We start from the raw sequence: 16,360 nt of genomic DNA, 5'->3' as shown, positions 1-16,360 counted from the left end.
CAAAGCATGAAGATTGACATGAAGTGGGCGTTTCTGGGTGTCAACCGACCGTTTTTAGGGAGTGCTTAGAAAAACGCAGGCATGTCGGGGAAAACGCAGGCGTGGCTGAGCGAACGCTGGGCGGGTGTGTGACGTCAAAAGCCGCCCCACCGTCGTCAGTAGAACCAACGCACACGAAGAGTAACTACAGGGCTGGTCTTGCACAAAATGATTTTGCAGGCGCTCTGCTGCACAAGCGTTCGCACTTCTGCAAAGCTAAAATACACTCCCAGCGGGCGGCGGCAATGCGTTTGCACGGCTGCTAAAAACTGCTAGCGAGTGATCAACTCGGAATGACCCCCCAAGTTCCGTTGTGCTTCATGTGTGACTTTGTATGCACGTAAAACTAGTTCCCATGAGATGAAAGTCACAGCCTAGTGTCTCTGGTACAGTATGAGAAGCTTTTTGCTGCATCTGCAATGCGAATAAGATGCAAAATTGAAGGAATAAGATGGTACTGCACCTCTCAGATCAGCTCATTCGCACTGGATGCCTTGTACAATGAATACAGTATAATAGAAAACGGCAACATGTTATTCTTCACGGAAGATCTACAATTCCTTATTATACTTATATGGTAAACTAGAAAAGTAACAATAACAAGAACAATATGAATTGCTATTAATGCACAGTAGAAAAATAGATCAATACTCTCGCTTTGTATTTATGGATGTGCGATTGTTATTTCAGAATCATTCTGTTGAGATGACTCTTGAGGCTGGAAATTGTATGCAGCACTTGTACACTTTACCATAAATAATGCTGTGCCTATACGTAAAACTCTGTGAGAGATGTGATGCTAAATCCCACCTGGTGTGCTGAAATGGTAAATAACTATTGTGTAAATCTAAGGCCAGTGAATCACTTTCTACAATATATGCGCTCTGCTTCCAAAACATAAAAAGTCAGAATAAATTATCATCCCTAGAGCAGTACAAGATCAGATTCTTACCTCAGTCTGCTCACTCTGTGGTGTATGTGAGAGACAATGGGCAGCAACAGAGCTCACATAAAAAATGATTTGCATAAATGTTCCATTAAAAAACACACACATATGGGTTACACACATCGACACAGTAAGTTTGTTTCAGTAAACATGTAAATACATACTACATATATTCCCAAATATCAGGCAGCCTTCATAACCCAGCGCAGCAGACAGCGAGCTCATGATGATGCTGATCACATTAAACTCCCCCCCCCCCCCCCCCTTCCTCCTCTTGTACTTGCCCCACTACTGCCACTCCAGGATCTTCTGGAGAGGTCAACAATGTCAATAAGCAGATTCAGCATTTTAATGATTGTGTCCATTTGTGCAGTCTGCTCCCTGTTCAAGTGTCCTTTCATTCTGATTTGTTTTGGTTGAGAAAGGGTTTATCAGTTACTCTGATTTTGCAAAAAAGATATTTCAGAAAAAAACTGATTTTTCTTGTGGTAACTGCAGGGCTGTAACTAGGTATGTGTGGAGTGTGCCACTGCACATAGCGCTGCAGGGTAGGGGGCGCTGTTGGTGGCACATGTCAATTATCTGTTCTAATTACTTACACTTGCAGCTTCCCCCTTTTTTGAAGCCCAGCATCTCCTCACAACCCCTATCTCCTTCCCCCACCCATTCTGTCGCTAATACCTATACAACATTCATTAACTTTATTTAAGAGCGCTTTGTTATTTAGTCACACTGTCCTTTATGACATTTCAAGATGCTGACATACCTGGGACTCGAACCCATCGCATGTGGCATTGCAGTAAGACATTCTATTCATTGAGCTATCTGCCCCAGGGTCGGACTGACCCACAGGGGAAACCACCGGTGGGCCCTACTGCCTGTGGGACCTCCTCCTCCTCTAGGGATCAAGTTCCAGACTATCCTAGTGCGTTGGATTTATGCATTATACATATGTTACATTATACTTCACAATAATTTGGTTTATTATATATTTACCAAGGGGCACAGAACATGTAATGATTAGCCAAACCTATGTGGTGGCTGGCCACGCCCCCACTGGAACCTGGCTACACCATTAAACCGGGGCCCCTACAGCAGCATTCCCCCGGTGGGCCCTTCATGCCCCAGTCCGACACTGATCTGCCCTTACATACAGATGTAGCCATGCTCATCTTACTGCAATGTGGCATGTTGCATCACGAGACGCCATAGAGCAAGCCATGTTGCAGCATGCCTCATTGCAGCAAAGATGAGCATGGCTACATCTGTAGAAAGGTAGTTAATTCTAAGTTAAGAGAATTCTAACCATTTGAAGCTTATTTGGTAATTTGTGGAAAAATTATCAGCATTGTAGCTGAGCAGATCTATGTAGTGTGTGGCTGCAAGGGATTGGATGTGTGGCTGCACACTACATAGATCTGCTCAGTTGCAACACTGATTTATGTTTTACAAAGTACAAGTTGCTTCATATAATTAGAAATATCAGGGTTTTTATGCAGAATCAAATAGCTCAATGAGTATTGTGTTTGACTGGGATGCAACAGGTTACGGGTCTGAATCCTCGATATGGCAGTATCTTGAAATGTGTTATTTTATAAAGGGTATTGCAACTGACTAACAACGATCTCTCAAGTTAAGTGCATGATTGTGGTTTAAGGAAGATTGGGTCCAAATCCATTTTCATGCAGTGTTCTATAAATGTGTGTGAATAACACACACACACACACACACACATATATATATTTATATATATATATATATATATATATAGCTATATAATATATAACAGTCAAGTCGGCAGCACTCCAAGTGCTCCAAATAAAGACAGACAGACTGATGTGTCAACATTTCAGTGTCACGACGAAAATGTTGATTTAAGAACATTTATACGTTGACACATCAGACAGGCTGTCTGTCTTTATTTGGAGCACTTGGAGTGCTGCTGACTTCATTGTTTTATAGATCGTAACAACCTACTAGTTTGTTACCTCTGGGGGGCACCAGCCATTAAGACTGTATAAGGAGTGGAGTTCTGCTAACTGCTTTTTATGTATGTGTGTATGTATATGTTTATATAATTTCTGTGCATTATTTATTTATTTGTTTATTTTGTTTATTTTTATATGTTAAGGCCCATACACACTTGCCGATAAAATGAGCGACGTCCCTCATTTTCCCCCTTCCTGATCGACGTCGCTCATTTTATCGGCAAGTGTGTATGCCGCCAGCGAAGACCGATGCGCGGCATACACACTTGCATGCAGGGCTGGCGGAGACGTGACGTCACTGAGCGATGTGAGTCGGCCACCGACCGGCCTGCCCGGGAGGGTAAACATTAGACGACGTCGCTCGCACAGCGACATCGTCTAATGTGTACGGACCTTAATTGTTATTCTTGCTTGGTTTTAATAAATATTGTTTTGGGAATAATACAAGTCTCCTAATCCATAACGGAGAGCAACAACAGTCTAACCGATTTACTCTGTATATGATATATTTTTACAAAAAAAGTACCTATATTTGCAAATACATTGATACACCCTGCCTGAATTGTTTTCACTTATTTCTAATTCACTGAAGTGAGGAGTGTGAGAATACATATACAGTGTAAATGGAACTTTATGAAATATAATACAGTATATTATTTTCACTAACTCCTTTTCACAATTGATCATTATAAAAAATGTTCAGTGTTTTTAAAGAAATTGTAATTTCTCAGCATATTCCTCTTACTCCCCAACCAATACTCTCCTGCTAAAGTACTCAACCTACTGTCAGGGAGAATTGTAAATAATGTAGAAAGAAAGTTATTGCTTCATACCCCTTGAGAATTTATAAAGTCCAATCCCAGAGGATATTTAAAAACAAAGTTGACCCAGTAAAGAGGAGATCATAACCAACAATCCAACAGCTACATACCCACGACAGTATACCAGGCTGGGGAACCACAATTTCTGCTATTGAAGACTAGATACAAGAAACCCAAAAAATAACTTTTAGCGTAATTTTTAATGCGAGTCTTCTCTATAGATGAGAAGATATAGCCTCAACCCTAATATTGGGTTACCATATTATCTCTTTAAAAGAGAAATCTGTGTAATTTATGTGTCCTCTTTTAAATAGACTTTCTACCATACCATAATAACGATAACCCCAACATTAGCTCATGTCCTAAATATGGCCATAATATCAGAGCCATTTTAACAGGATTGTAGGCCCTGGGCAAAGCATTACACTGGGGCCCCTAACCAGCCATTCACGGGAACTAATTAACAATAAAATCATAACACACCCTCCAGCAGTCTTTTGCCATCTCTTCACATGCTTCCATACAGTGATTGGCTGTCAGCGCTCTGATTGGTGGATAGCCATTCTCTGTCTAGCAGCAGGCCAGAAGGCAGGTAGAGAATGCTTCCATGCTGCTTTGATTGTGTGACCACCCACAACCCCTGCTCGAAGTCCCCTAGTATTATGGGGCCCTGTCCCTCCTGTTATACTCTCTTGGTTACAACTTGTTCCTTATTACTTGATTATTCAGTTTGAGAATAATAAAACAGTTTACAGAAGTGTACAGATTTTCAAATTTATTTGAAAGACATTGAACTTTGTGAACTTAGGGCCTAATTCAGACCTGGTCGTAGATGTGCTAAATTTAGCACATCTACGATCAGTCTCACAGACATGCGTGGGGACGCCCAGCACAGGGCTAGTCCACCCCACATGTCAGGCCCTGACCCGTCGCACAAGTACAAAAGCAACTCACAGCAGCGATGCTTTTGTACTTGAAGAGTAGCTCCCCACCAGCGCAGCTCCTGTGCACTGGCACGGAGCTACACATCACTGTGAGGGTTGCAGCGGCTGCGTGTGATGTCACGCAGCTGCCACGGCCCGCCCCCCCGCATGCTCTGGGCACACCTGCGTTGCCCGGACCGCGCCCCTAAAACGGTGTCCAAACGCCGGCGGCCCACCCCTCCCCCCCAACGACTGCCTCTGCCTGTCAATCAGGCAGAGGTGATCGCAGGGCTGAGATGGCCGTTGGCTGTCTGGTATCCGCCAGCGCACTGGGGCACCGGCGCATGTGCAGTTCAGACCTGATCGGCTGCTGTGCGAAAACGCACAGCACTGGTCAGGTCTGAATTAGGCTCTTAGTTTCATGGTCTTATGTGTGTGCCAGTCTCACACAGGTATGGGACATCCACATGTAAACAGTGTATGAGTAGAGATTGCCAATACAGCACAATGTGGTCAGTTTTCGATGAACCAAAATACCCTCCATTGTGCTGTTTCTTTCAACTAAACTCGCTGTATTTGTGTGACACTCCCCTCCTTTTCTTGTTATCTAACAGCTTCTTTTCTGTCTTCATCTTACAGGCAAAGTGATGGGATTACTCAAACTACAAGACAAGGAAAATTATTAAGTAACAGGATTTAAATCACTCCTTGAATACTTACACACATTGTCCCTTAACTAATATGTTTCCCTCATTGGATCAAAAGATGGTCAGTGTAATGAGAAGACAGTTTAAAGGAAACATTGCCTAGAAGATAAAAGAAGACATGGCTTCAAAGGTGTCATGTTTATATATTTTGACAGTTGTGTGCTGGGCAAGTGCACTCTGGTACCTAAGTGTCACCCGCCCAACATCCAACTACACAGGCTACAGGCTGAACAAAATAGTTATATCTCAAAAAAACATTTCCTTTGGCAATATTAGAACTCGACCCATAAACCCTCACGCATTTGACTTTGTCATTAACGAGCCTGAAAAATGTGAAAACAATGGCAGCCCCTTTTTGGTGATTCTTATAAGCACAACACATAAGGAATTTGACGCCAGACAGGCAATCCGAGAAACTTGGGGTAATGAGAGTAACTTCAAGGGAATTAAAATTGTAACACTCTTTCTTCTGGGCAGAAACTCGGATTCTGTTCTGAATCAGATGGTCGAACAAGAAAGTCAAATATTTCATGATATTGTTGTAGAAGACTTTATAGATTCCTACCACAATCTGACCCTGAAAACATTGATGGGCATGAGATGGGTGGCTACGTTCTGCTCAAAGGCTAAATACGTGATGAAAACAGACAGCGATATTTTTGTAAATATGGATAACTTGATTTATAAACTCCTGAAACCAACCACAAAGCCTAGGAGAAGATATTTTACAGGCTACGTCATCAACGGAGGACCTATAAGAGATGTGCGCAGCAAATGGTACATGCCAAGAGACTTGTACCCTGATAGCAATTACCCGCCATTTTGTTCAGGAACGGGATACATTTTTTCTGCCGACGTGGCAGACCTCATTTATAAGACTTCTCTCCACACAAGACTTTTGCATCTTGAGGATGTGTACGTGGGACTTTGCTTGCGAAAGCTTGGAATTCACCCATTTCAAAACAGTGGATTTAATCATTGGAAAATGGCCTATAGCCTTTGCCGCTATCGTAGAGTGATTACGGTGCATCAGATAGGTCCTGAAGAAATGCACAGGATTTGGAATGACATGTCAAGCAAGAAGCATCTTCGATGTTAAGATTTTTGGTTGTACCGTATACTGTTTTTTGTTATTAGAAAGGGTATAGGCAACTTTGATGTGCCAGTTGTAAAATTAAATGTTTGATTTTTTTTTTTACAACCTTTTTTTTTTCTTTTCTTTTTCACTTTTATTGGACCAACATTTCCTGATTTATCATCAGTGAAAATTACTTTGGTGAAGTTCTATGGGGTTTTTTCTCAACCCATACTGTATATTCAGTATTTACAGTAAATCGTCTGACAAGTATTGAGTGTTCCTCTGGATTTGATAAAGCAGACATTTATCCTATGATGACTTGACAATGCAGTCTGTATTCGTGGGACTCAGAGGCATTACAATGTATGTATCATATCAATGAGTGCAATGTTGCCATGTACTGGAAATGTAACCTGTACGTAGCTGGGGGAAGGTATTTTTTTTTACTGATCATATATGACTAAATTAAGAATGTTCTCTGTGCTCAGCTCAAAAACCCAAAAGATCGCCAATTCCCTTACTGTAAGTTTAACTGTGTTTCCAACTTTGCTTTAATTATTTCATTCAAACGCTGGAAAATTAAACTAGTTAATGTTTGCCTATAATATGAGGGTAAACACCATCTTAAGTCAAAAGTAAATTTACATTTGCACAGAGACCAGGCAGATAACTTATTTAAAATGCACATCAATAAATTCTGGGTAAAGAAATGCAAATTGCCACATATCTATTTTGTGCATCCATTAGATCAATTCTGACTCATGAAACACAACTTACAAATCTTAGATGTGGAGGAAAAAGAAAGTGGAGGCAAATTGTGATAATGGTAGAAAATTCTAAAATCTTATACTAACACACTTACCTCCAGAATACTGTATAACCACAAACTGGGGGTTATCTGGAGGTAAAATTAAAGGTTTTTTTTTTTTTTTGTACAATATCTACTGTGCCACCATTGTAAGGGCAATTTAACTATTTCTTCTGTTTCCCCAACCTTAATAGTATTTTCCGCTCAGTCATACCTCTGTCCTCATTTTGATAGGATAGTCCCGATACATGGATCTCAAAAAAGAGGCCAGGCTTCCACTTAAATGTGCATATTAGAGACAAGCCTTATTTTACTCTGAGTTCATGTATAAATGTTTGGACTTATGTCATAGGTTACATTCTACCTTTGAATCATACTTATGTACCCTCCAGGAATCTCTGGTAGACTCATGGATTTCAGGCAGCTTTCCTGGTCTCCTGCGACAATAGGCAGTTCTCCTGCATGCTACTCACTGTTGGTGGCTGCAGACAACTTCTCTGATGAATTGTGTGAACCATTAATGGTTGATGATGCAATCCTTTCCCCACCACCCGCTTTATAATGCCAGTTATTATGGCTTTACATAATGATGAGTGGGGCAGCTTTGATGTAATTGCTGTCACACCTCCCCCTGCATCTTCCACCTGACTGCCTCCTCCTGAAAGATTAGGGGTTGGAACGTATGCACTGAATTTATGCATTTAAAATGTGTTTCTAACTTAAGTTAAGCACATGTAAACAAATGTGAAAATAAAATTAATTGCAACAAATTATACATACAATACAGTATATATTTCTGTCTTTATGTGCAGTTACTACCGCTGTGCACCAGTATATTCCTTGAATGCTTCTTGTTCCATTTTAGTACAAATAACGCACATCAATGAAGTTTACATTAATGGGAGTCAATTGCTAACGAGTGACTTGTGGTTAAAAAGCTCTTTCATATGTGTTCCTTCCAGCTTTCTTTTTATCTGAAACGTTCATGTTTAAAACATGTAGTTTGAATGCACTAGTAAATGCATCAAAACATGAATTAAACACATATTAAATTGATACATAAACTCAATGCCACATGGAAGTAACAAAAGTATAATATAAAAAAATCTAATTTGCATATCTATACCCACAATGCTTTGCCTCAGGTTTTTAATTCAGCACGTGATGATTTGTAGTAGAGTTGAGTAGATCTTTTGGTAACCTTTAATGTCACCACACCTTTGAAAAGCGTTTTGATCTAAAATAAATAACATTTAATTTTCCTCCTTGTAAAGTAGTAAAATGTCTGTGGTGGATATGACTATGATTGCTTAATTAATATAAAAGCTACCACTTCATTATGGTAGTTGTCAAAATAATTATATCATGATATGAAAATGTTTAGGTTTTTTTTTAAGTATGCTTTCCAACATTATTTTTATCCCTGGTCAAAGTATGTTTACTAGAATGTAAAATTCCTCAGTACATCTCAAAGTAGAAGGTGATTTTCCTTATCTGTTATAAACTCCAAATATTAACATGGCAGTGTTAAAATGAAGCCTTAAATAAATACATGAAATTACAGAACCCCTCTCTACGCCCCCCTCTCTATGCTCCATATTTGCTTTACGAAAAAAGTTTTCACATTAAAAAAAAAGAATTTATACTGTAGTTGTGAGAATTATTATTTATTGTACACACCATAATATATTATATACCATAATATATTATATTCAATAATACAAAATACAGACCTTATTAATTTCATATTGCCCCTGCATAATGCGGGTTCCTTCCTTGTAAATGCATTTTTGTAGGCTGGAGGGTACTATAAATGCTTTAGCATGCAAAATGGGAGAACCAATATTTACAGGTGTCCATAACAATTATCGTTAGACTTCCCTCAATGGATTTATCCTGCACAACATTCCACTGACTCAACTAGACCTTAAGGTCCCAGCACCAATTGGTAACATAATGTGACTTTCAAACCCAATTACATCAGTGAAATGATGTAGGCAAGCTATTGCTGTGGTCACTGACCATCTCTAAATATTGGGATCGCCTCTCTGTGCAGAACAAAGGCATGTCAGGTAATAAATGACTTTAATACAAACAAGGGTATCAGGTAATGCATTTCTCTGGAAGACGTTTCTTTAAAAGTCAGATACAGAAGTTTGCAAATTATTACAGTTGGGTAATAGTAAATATGAAAAATATTTTTTCGCATTATATTAGATTCCTTCAAAAAACTGTAAACAAAAACCTTTACTAAGATTCTCAATTTAATACTATTAATCACCCTACATCCTTCAAATAGTGATGAAAATACTATAACTTTTCTTTTTATTGTATATAAAAAGTTCATACATTTTTCTTTGTTCTTAAAAATTGTAACAATAGATAGTTTTGCTGCTGATGCAATATTTAAATATGTTGGTTCATGGCAAGAGAAACCTATTTTATTTTAATAGGAAATTTAAATATTTATATCCAAAGTATGAATGCTGCAAAGACAACAATATTCACTTCTTCAGTCTTGTACAAGTTATTAAAACTTACACTGGACACCCACACATACTGTACAGCATATGTACACTTATCGTCTGACATTCCCTGCTGAATGATTGGGGCTGCAGTGTGAAATTTAGAGGGTTTTAGTAAGTACAACAGCACTCCAATATTATAAAAGGCACAATGACACCTACTGCTTAGCTTTAGAGAGAATATAGAAAATCATAAATGATGGTTTCCAATTAGACTTGGCAAATCCGTATACTGTAAATTAGCATTCTTTAGAAGACAGATCTAGAGTAATAGAAAAAAAAGTCTTAGAAGTACAGTATTATAGCTCTTTAATATTTATTGATCTTTATGGCTTTTTACATACTGCATAGGAATATTTTCTTTTTTTTTATCTTAACAATGACATATCAATGGCACACCCAGTATTGGAAGTAAAAAGTTCAGAAAACATTTTGACCATACCTCTTATACACCCAACCATGCCTAAAATTTCTAGAAGCCACAAAAACTGAGACTGTTGTAGGTTAGAAATTTACTTACAATTTTTACATATTATGTATACAGTCTAGATTGAAAATAATAAATCAGATTTTAGATTAATTCTTAAACAAAATGTATTCCCTTAAAATATATTTATAAATAATGTATTTTGTATGATGTTTTTGTTGAAAACCACCATTTAAATACTTTTCCATGCTTGTTATTATCTTTCTGGTTGACTTGTCACAGTATGAACACATACAGTAATGCAAATCTTTATTATTATTTTTTAAAGGCAAAATAAAGTGAAATTACAAAGTAGCATGCAGAAACATGTATCCCCTAATACAGCATTTCATAATTCAGTGTTCAGTAATTTAGGTGGTTATATTGATAACATTTTTAATAATCCATACAATCAATTGGAAAGATTAGAAGAAATTTGTTTATAAAAAGTATGCTTTAGCAATATTAAACATGTCATAACAACTGTAGCAAACAAAGTATAAAAATTAACTTCTACATTAACTTTTAATAAAGCATAACATTTATTAGCAAATCTAATTATGATAGTTATACCATGATATATTGTTACTTTTTCAGTGCAATGAACAATATACATTTTTATAACAAGTTTTTATATTCTAATAATATTTATTATGAAAACATTTTATTTTATTTGTTGCACATTGGAAGTTGGCTATTGATGTTGACTACTGCTATAATATTGTTGAATTTCTCTGGTATACATTTTCACTTGACCTGAAGAACTATTAAAACTTTTAACAATGTTATGTGCACAGCCTTGCTAATATAATATAATTAATTCAAATTATACTGATCTGATAAAAATACAGAAATATGTTGTCCTACTGGTACATTTGGCTGCAATTAACTGTACATTTGTATATACAATGATGTATGTAATTATGATATTTTTATGTTTTCTGTTGTACAGATTGTGGATTGCAAGGAATTTTTTTATGCATGTTTGTTTTTTGTTTTTTTAATAAGAACTGTAATTTTGTGCTGGAGACGCCTTAAGCCTGGGATCCTGTATTGGTTCTTATTGTGAGCTCTGATTTACTCTAGATAAAAAAATAAAATGTATTTGTACTTTTCTCTTACATCCTAGAGGATGCTGGGGACTCCGTAAGGACCATGGGGATAGACGGGCTCTGCAGGAGACATGGGCACTTTAAGAAAGACTTTAGATCTGGTGTGCACTGGCTCCTCCCTCTATGCCGCTCCTCCAGACCTCAGTTTAATACTGTGCCCAGTGGAGACTGGGTGCTTTTCAGAGAGCTCTCCTGAGCTTTCTGACAGAAAGTATATTTGTTAGGTTTTTTATTTTCAGGGAGCCTGCTGGCAACAGACTCCCTGCATCGAGGGACTGAGGGGAGAGAAGCAGACCTACTTCTGTGAGTTTCAAAGCTCTGCTTCTTAGGCTACTGGACACCATTAGCTCCAGAGGGAGTCAGAACACAGGTCTCACCCTGGAGTTCGTCCCGGAGCCGCGCCGCCGTCCTCCTCACAGAGCCGGAAGATAGAAGCCGGGTGAGTATGAGAAGAAAAGAAGACTTCAGAGGCGGCAGAAGACTTCATGATCTTCACTGAGGTAACGCACAGCAGTGCAGCTGTGCGCCATTGCTCCCACACACCTCACACACGGCAGTCACTGTAAGGGTGCAGGGTGCAGGGGGGGGGGCGCAATATAAACCTCATTTCTGGCAAAAGAGATATATATACAGCTAGGCACTGTATATATAAAGAGCCCCCGCCAGTTTTTATTATATTTAAGCGGGACAGAAGCCCGCTGCCGAGGGGGCGGGGCTTCTCCCTCAGCACTCACCAGCACCATTTTCTCCACAGCACAGCTGAGAGGAAGCTCCCCGGACTCTCCCCTGCTTATCCACGGTGAAAGGGGGTTTCAGAGAAGAGGGGGGGGCACATAATTGGCAGCAAATAATAGTATTACAGCGCTACTGGGTAAACACATTGTGTGTTTTTTCCTGGGGTATTAGCGCTGGGTGTGTGCTGGCATACTCTCTCTCTGTCTCTCCAAAGGGCCTTGTGGGAGAACTGTCTTCAGATAAGCGAATTCCCTGAGTGTGTGGTGTGTCGGTACGTGTGTGTCGACATGTCTGAGGTAAAAGGCTCTTCTAAGGAGGAGATGGAGCAAATGTGTGTGTGGTGTCTCCGTCGACAACGCCGACACCTGACTGGATATGTGGAATTAAGTGCTGAGGTAAATTTATTGCACAAAAGATTAGAGAACAGACAGGGAATCTACCCATGTCTGTCCCTATGTCGCAGGGACCTTCAGAGTCTCAAAACACCCACTATCCAAAATAATAGACACTGATACTGACACGGAGTCTGACTCCAGTGTCGACTACGATGATGCAAAGTTACAGCCAAAACTGGCAGAAAAGTATTCAATATATGATTATTGTAATAAAAGATGTTTTGCATATCACTGATGACCCATCTGTCCCTGACACGAGGGTACACATGTTTAAGGGGAAGAAAGCTGAGATAACATTTCCCCCCTCTCATGAACCAAATGAATTGTGTGAAAAAGAGAGGGAATCTCCAGACAAGAAACTGCAGTTTCCCAAAAGAATTCTCATGGCGTATCCTTTCCCTGCTAGGGCCAGGATACGATGGGAATCCTCCCCTAGGGTGGACAAGGCATTGACACGTTTACCCAAAAGGTAGCGCTGACATACCAAGATACAGCTACCCTCAGGGGTCCTGCAGAAAGCATGCAGAAAAGTACTTTGAAGTCCATTTACACACATTCTGATACACTACTCAGACCGGCGATTGTGTCGGCATGGGTTTATAGCGCTGTAGCAGCGTGGACAGATACCTTATCAGCGGAGATTGAAACCCTAGATAAGGATACCATGTTATTGACCCTAGGATATATAAAAGATGCTGTCTTATATATAAGACATGCTCAAAGAGACATTGGTCTACTGGGTTCTAGAGTCAACGCTATGTCGATTTCTGCTAGACGTGTCCTGTGGAACATGCAATGGACAGGTGATGCCGACTAAAAGAGGCATATGGAGGAATTGTGTGGAGAAGGGCTCTCGGACCTGGTCTTCACAGCTATAGCTGGTAAATCTGATCTTTTGCCTTATATTCCCTCACAGCCTAAGAAAGCACTACATTATCAAATGCAGTCCTTTCGGTCGCAGAAAAACAAGAAAGTACGAGGAGCGTCCTTTCTTACCAGAGGTAAGGGCACAGGGCACAGCTAGTTCCCAGGAACAGAAGTCCTCCCCGGCCTCTACTAAATCCACCGCATGACGCTGGGGCTCCGCTAAGGGAGTCCGCCTCAGTGGGAGCACGTATTCGACTCTTCAGCCACATCTGAGTTCACCCACAGGTGGATCCCTGGGCAATAGAAATTGTTTCTCAGGGTTACAAGCTGGAATTCGAAGAGGTGCCTCCTCGACGGTTTTCCTTATCGGCCCTACCGGCTTCTCCCCCAGAAAGGGAGATAATATTAAATACAATTCACACATTGTATCTCCAACAGGTGGGGCTCAAGGTTCCCCTCCTTCAACAAGGAAGGGGATATTACTCAACCTTGGCTGTAGTCCCGAAACCAGACGGTTCGGTCAGACCTATTTTAAAATTAAAATCTCTGAACCTATACTTGAAAAGGTTCAAATTTAAGGTGGAATCGCTCAGAGCGATCATCGCCAGCCTGGAAGGGGGGGATTTTGTGGTGTATCTAGACATAAAGGCTGCATACCTTCATGTTCCCATTTATCCACCCCATCAGGCGTACCTGAGAATTACGGTACAGTATTGTCATTACCAATTTCAGGGTAATTGGCAGAAATGATGGTGCTCCTACGCAAGCAAGGAGTCACAATTATCCCATACTTGGACGATCTCCTAATAAGGGCGAGATCAAAAGAGCAGTTGTTGAACAGCGTGTCACTTTAGCTGAAAGTGTCACAGCAACTCGGCTGGATTCTCAATATCCCGAAGTCACAGTTGGTTCCTATGACTCGTCTGCCCTTCTTGGGTATGATTCTGAATACGGACCAGAAATGGGTTTATCTTCCGATAGAGAAGGCCCAGGAACTCATGACTCTGGTAAAAAACCTATTAAAGCCAAAACAGGTGTCAGTGCATCACTGCACTCGGGTCCAGGGAAAGATGGTGGCATCTTACGGGGCCATTCCCTTCGGCAGGTTCCATGCGAGGACTTTCCAATGGGATCTGCGGGACAAGTTGTCCGGATCACATCTACAGATGCATCAGTTATTCACCCTGTCCCCTAGGGCCAGGGTGTCTCTCCTATGGTGGTTGCAGAGTGCTCACCTTCTGCAGGGTCGCAGGTTCACCATCCAGGACTAGATTCTGGTAGCCACGGACGCGAGCCTCCGAGGTGGGGGAGCAGTCACACAGGGAAGAAACTTCCAAGGTCTTTGGGTCAAGTTAAAAAACTTGTATTCAAATCAACATCCTGGAGCTGAGGGCCATATACAACGCCCTTCGGCAAGCGGAAACATTGCTTCGCAACCTACCGGTTCTGATCCAGGCAGACAACATCACTGCAGTGGCTCATGTAAACCGCCAAGGCGGCACAAAGAGCAGAGTGGAATTGGCAGAAACCACCAGGATTCTCCGCTGGGCGGAAAATCATGTAAGCGCATTTTCAGCAGTTCATTCCGGGAGTGGACAACTGAGAAGCAGACTTCCTCAGAAAACACAACCTGCATCCAAGAGAGGACTTCTTTAGGAAGCCTTCGCACATATTGCAAGTCAGTGGGAACTGTCACAGATAGACATGATGGCGTCCCGCCTAAACAAGAAGCTACAGAGGTATTGCACCAGGTCAAGAGACCCTCAGGCAGTAGCTGTAGATGCCCTAGTGACACCGTGTGTGTTCCAGTCGGTCTATGTATTTCCCTCTCTTCCTCTCATACCCAAGGTGTTGAGAATAGTAAGAAAAAGAGGAGTGAGAACAATCCTCATTGTTCCAGATTGGCCACGAAGGACCTGGTATCCGGATCTGCAGGAAATGCTCACAGAAGATCTGTGGCCTCTTCCTCTAAGACAGGACCTGTTGCAACAGGGGCCCTGTCTATTTCAAGACTTACTGCGGCTGCGTTGGACGGCATGGCGGTTGAACGCCGGATGCTAGCGGATAAGGGTATTCCGGATGAGGTCATTCCTACGCTAATAAAGGCTAGGAAGGACATGACATCTAAACATTGTCACTGTATATGGCGAAAATATGTTTCTTGGTGTGAGGCCAGGAATGCTCCTACGGAAGAATTCCATCTGGGCCGTTTCCTTCACTTCCTGCAAACTGGAGTGAATTTCGGCCTAAAATTAGGATCTATTAAGGTTCAGATTTCGGGCTTATCCATTTTCTTTCAAAAGGAATTGGCCTCTCTCCCTGAAGTACAAACTTTTGTGAAGGGAGTACTGCATATTCAGCCTCCTTTTGTACCTCCGGTGACGCCTTGGGACCTTAACATTGTGTTAAGTTATATTAAGTCACACTGGTTTGAACCACTTAAAACGGTGGAGTTGAAAAATCTCACTTGGAAGGTGGTCATGTTATTAGCCTTGGCTTCGGCTAGGCGAGTGTTGGAATTAGCGGCTTTATCACATAAAAGCCCCTATCGGGTTTTCCATATGGATAGAGCGGAATTGCGGACCCGTCCTGCCAAAAGTGGTTTCATCCTTTCATATGAACAATTGTGGTGCCTGTGGCTACGCGTGACTTGGAGGATCCCGAGTCCCTTGATGTGGTCAGGGCTCTGAAAATTTACGTGGCCAGATCGGCTACAGTCAGAAAAACAGAAGCACTGTTTGTCATGTATGCAGCCAACAAGATTGGTGCCCCTGCTTCAAAGTAGGCTATTGCTCGCTGGATCTGTAACACGATTCAGCAGGCGAATTCTACGGCGGGATTGCCGTTACCTAAATCGGTCAAGGCCCATTCCACTAGGAAGGTGGGCTCTTCTTGGGCGGCTGCCAGAGGGGTCTCGGCGCTACAGCTGTGCCGAGCTACTACTTGGTCG

At 41.1% G+C, this 16,360-nt stretch overlaps 1 protein-coding gene across 7 annotated transcripts in view; it reads left to right on the top strand.

The window, feature by feature from the left end:
- The window catches only part of B3GALT1 (beta-1,3-galactosyltransferase 1), a 571,239-nt gene that overhangs the window by 550,368 nt on the left and 4,511 nt on the right, over positions 1 to 16,360 (top strand). For 6 of the 7 annotated variants that reach the window (XM_063933589.1, XM_063933590.1, XM_063933585.1 and 3 more), the window contains one exon: positions 5,357 to 8,080. The exons of the other annotated variant lie outside the window; for it this stretch is intronic. In XM_063933589.1, coding sequence (XP_063789659.1) covers positions 5,543 to 6,523 — 981 coding nt within the window. In that variant the 5' untranslated portion in view covers positions 5,357 to 5,542 and the 3' untranslated portion in view covers positions 6,524 to 8,080. Of the gene's footprint in view, positions 1 to 5,356; positions 8,081 to 16,360 lie in introns of those variants that run through there. 7 annotated transcript variants of the gene reach the window in all.

Source organism: Pseudophryne corroboree, chromosome 7, assembly GCF_028390025.1.
Source record: "Pseudophryne corroboree isolate aPseCor3 chromosome 7, aPseCor3.hap2, whole genome shotgun sequence".
Classification (NCBI taxonomy): Eukaryota; Metazoa; Chordata; class Amphibia; order Anura; family Myobatrachidae; genus Pseudophryne; species Pseudophryne corroboree.
This window is presented reverse-complemented; position numbering and strand designations above follow the sequence as displayed.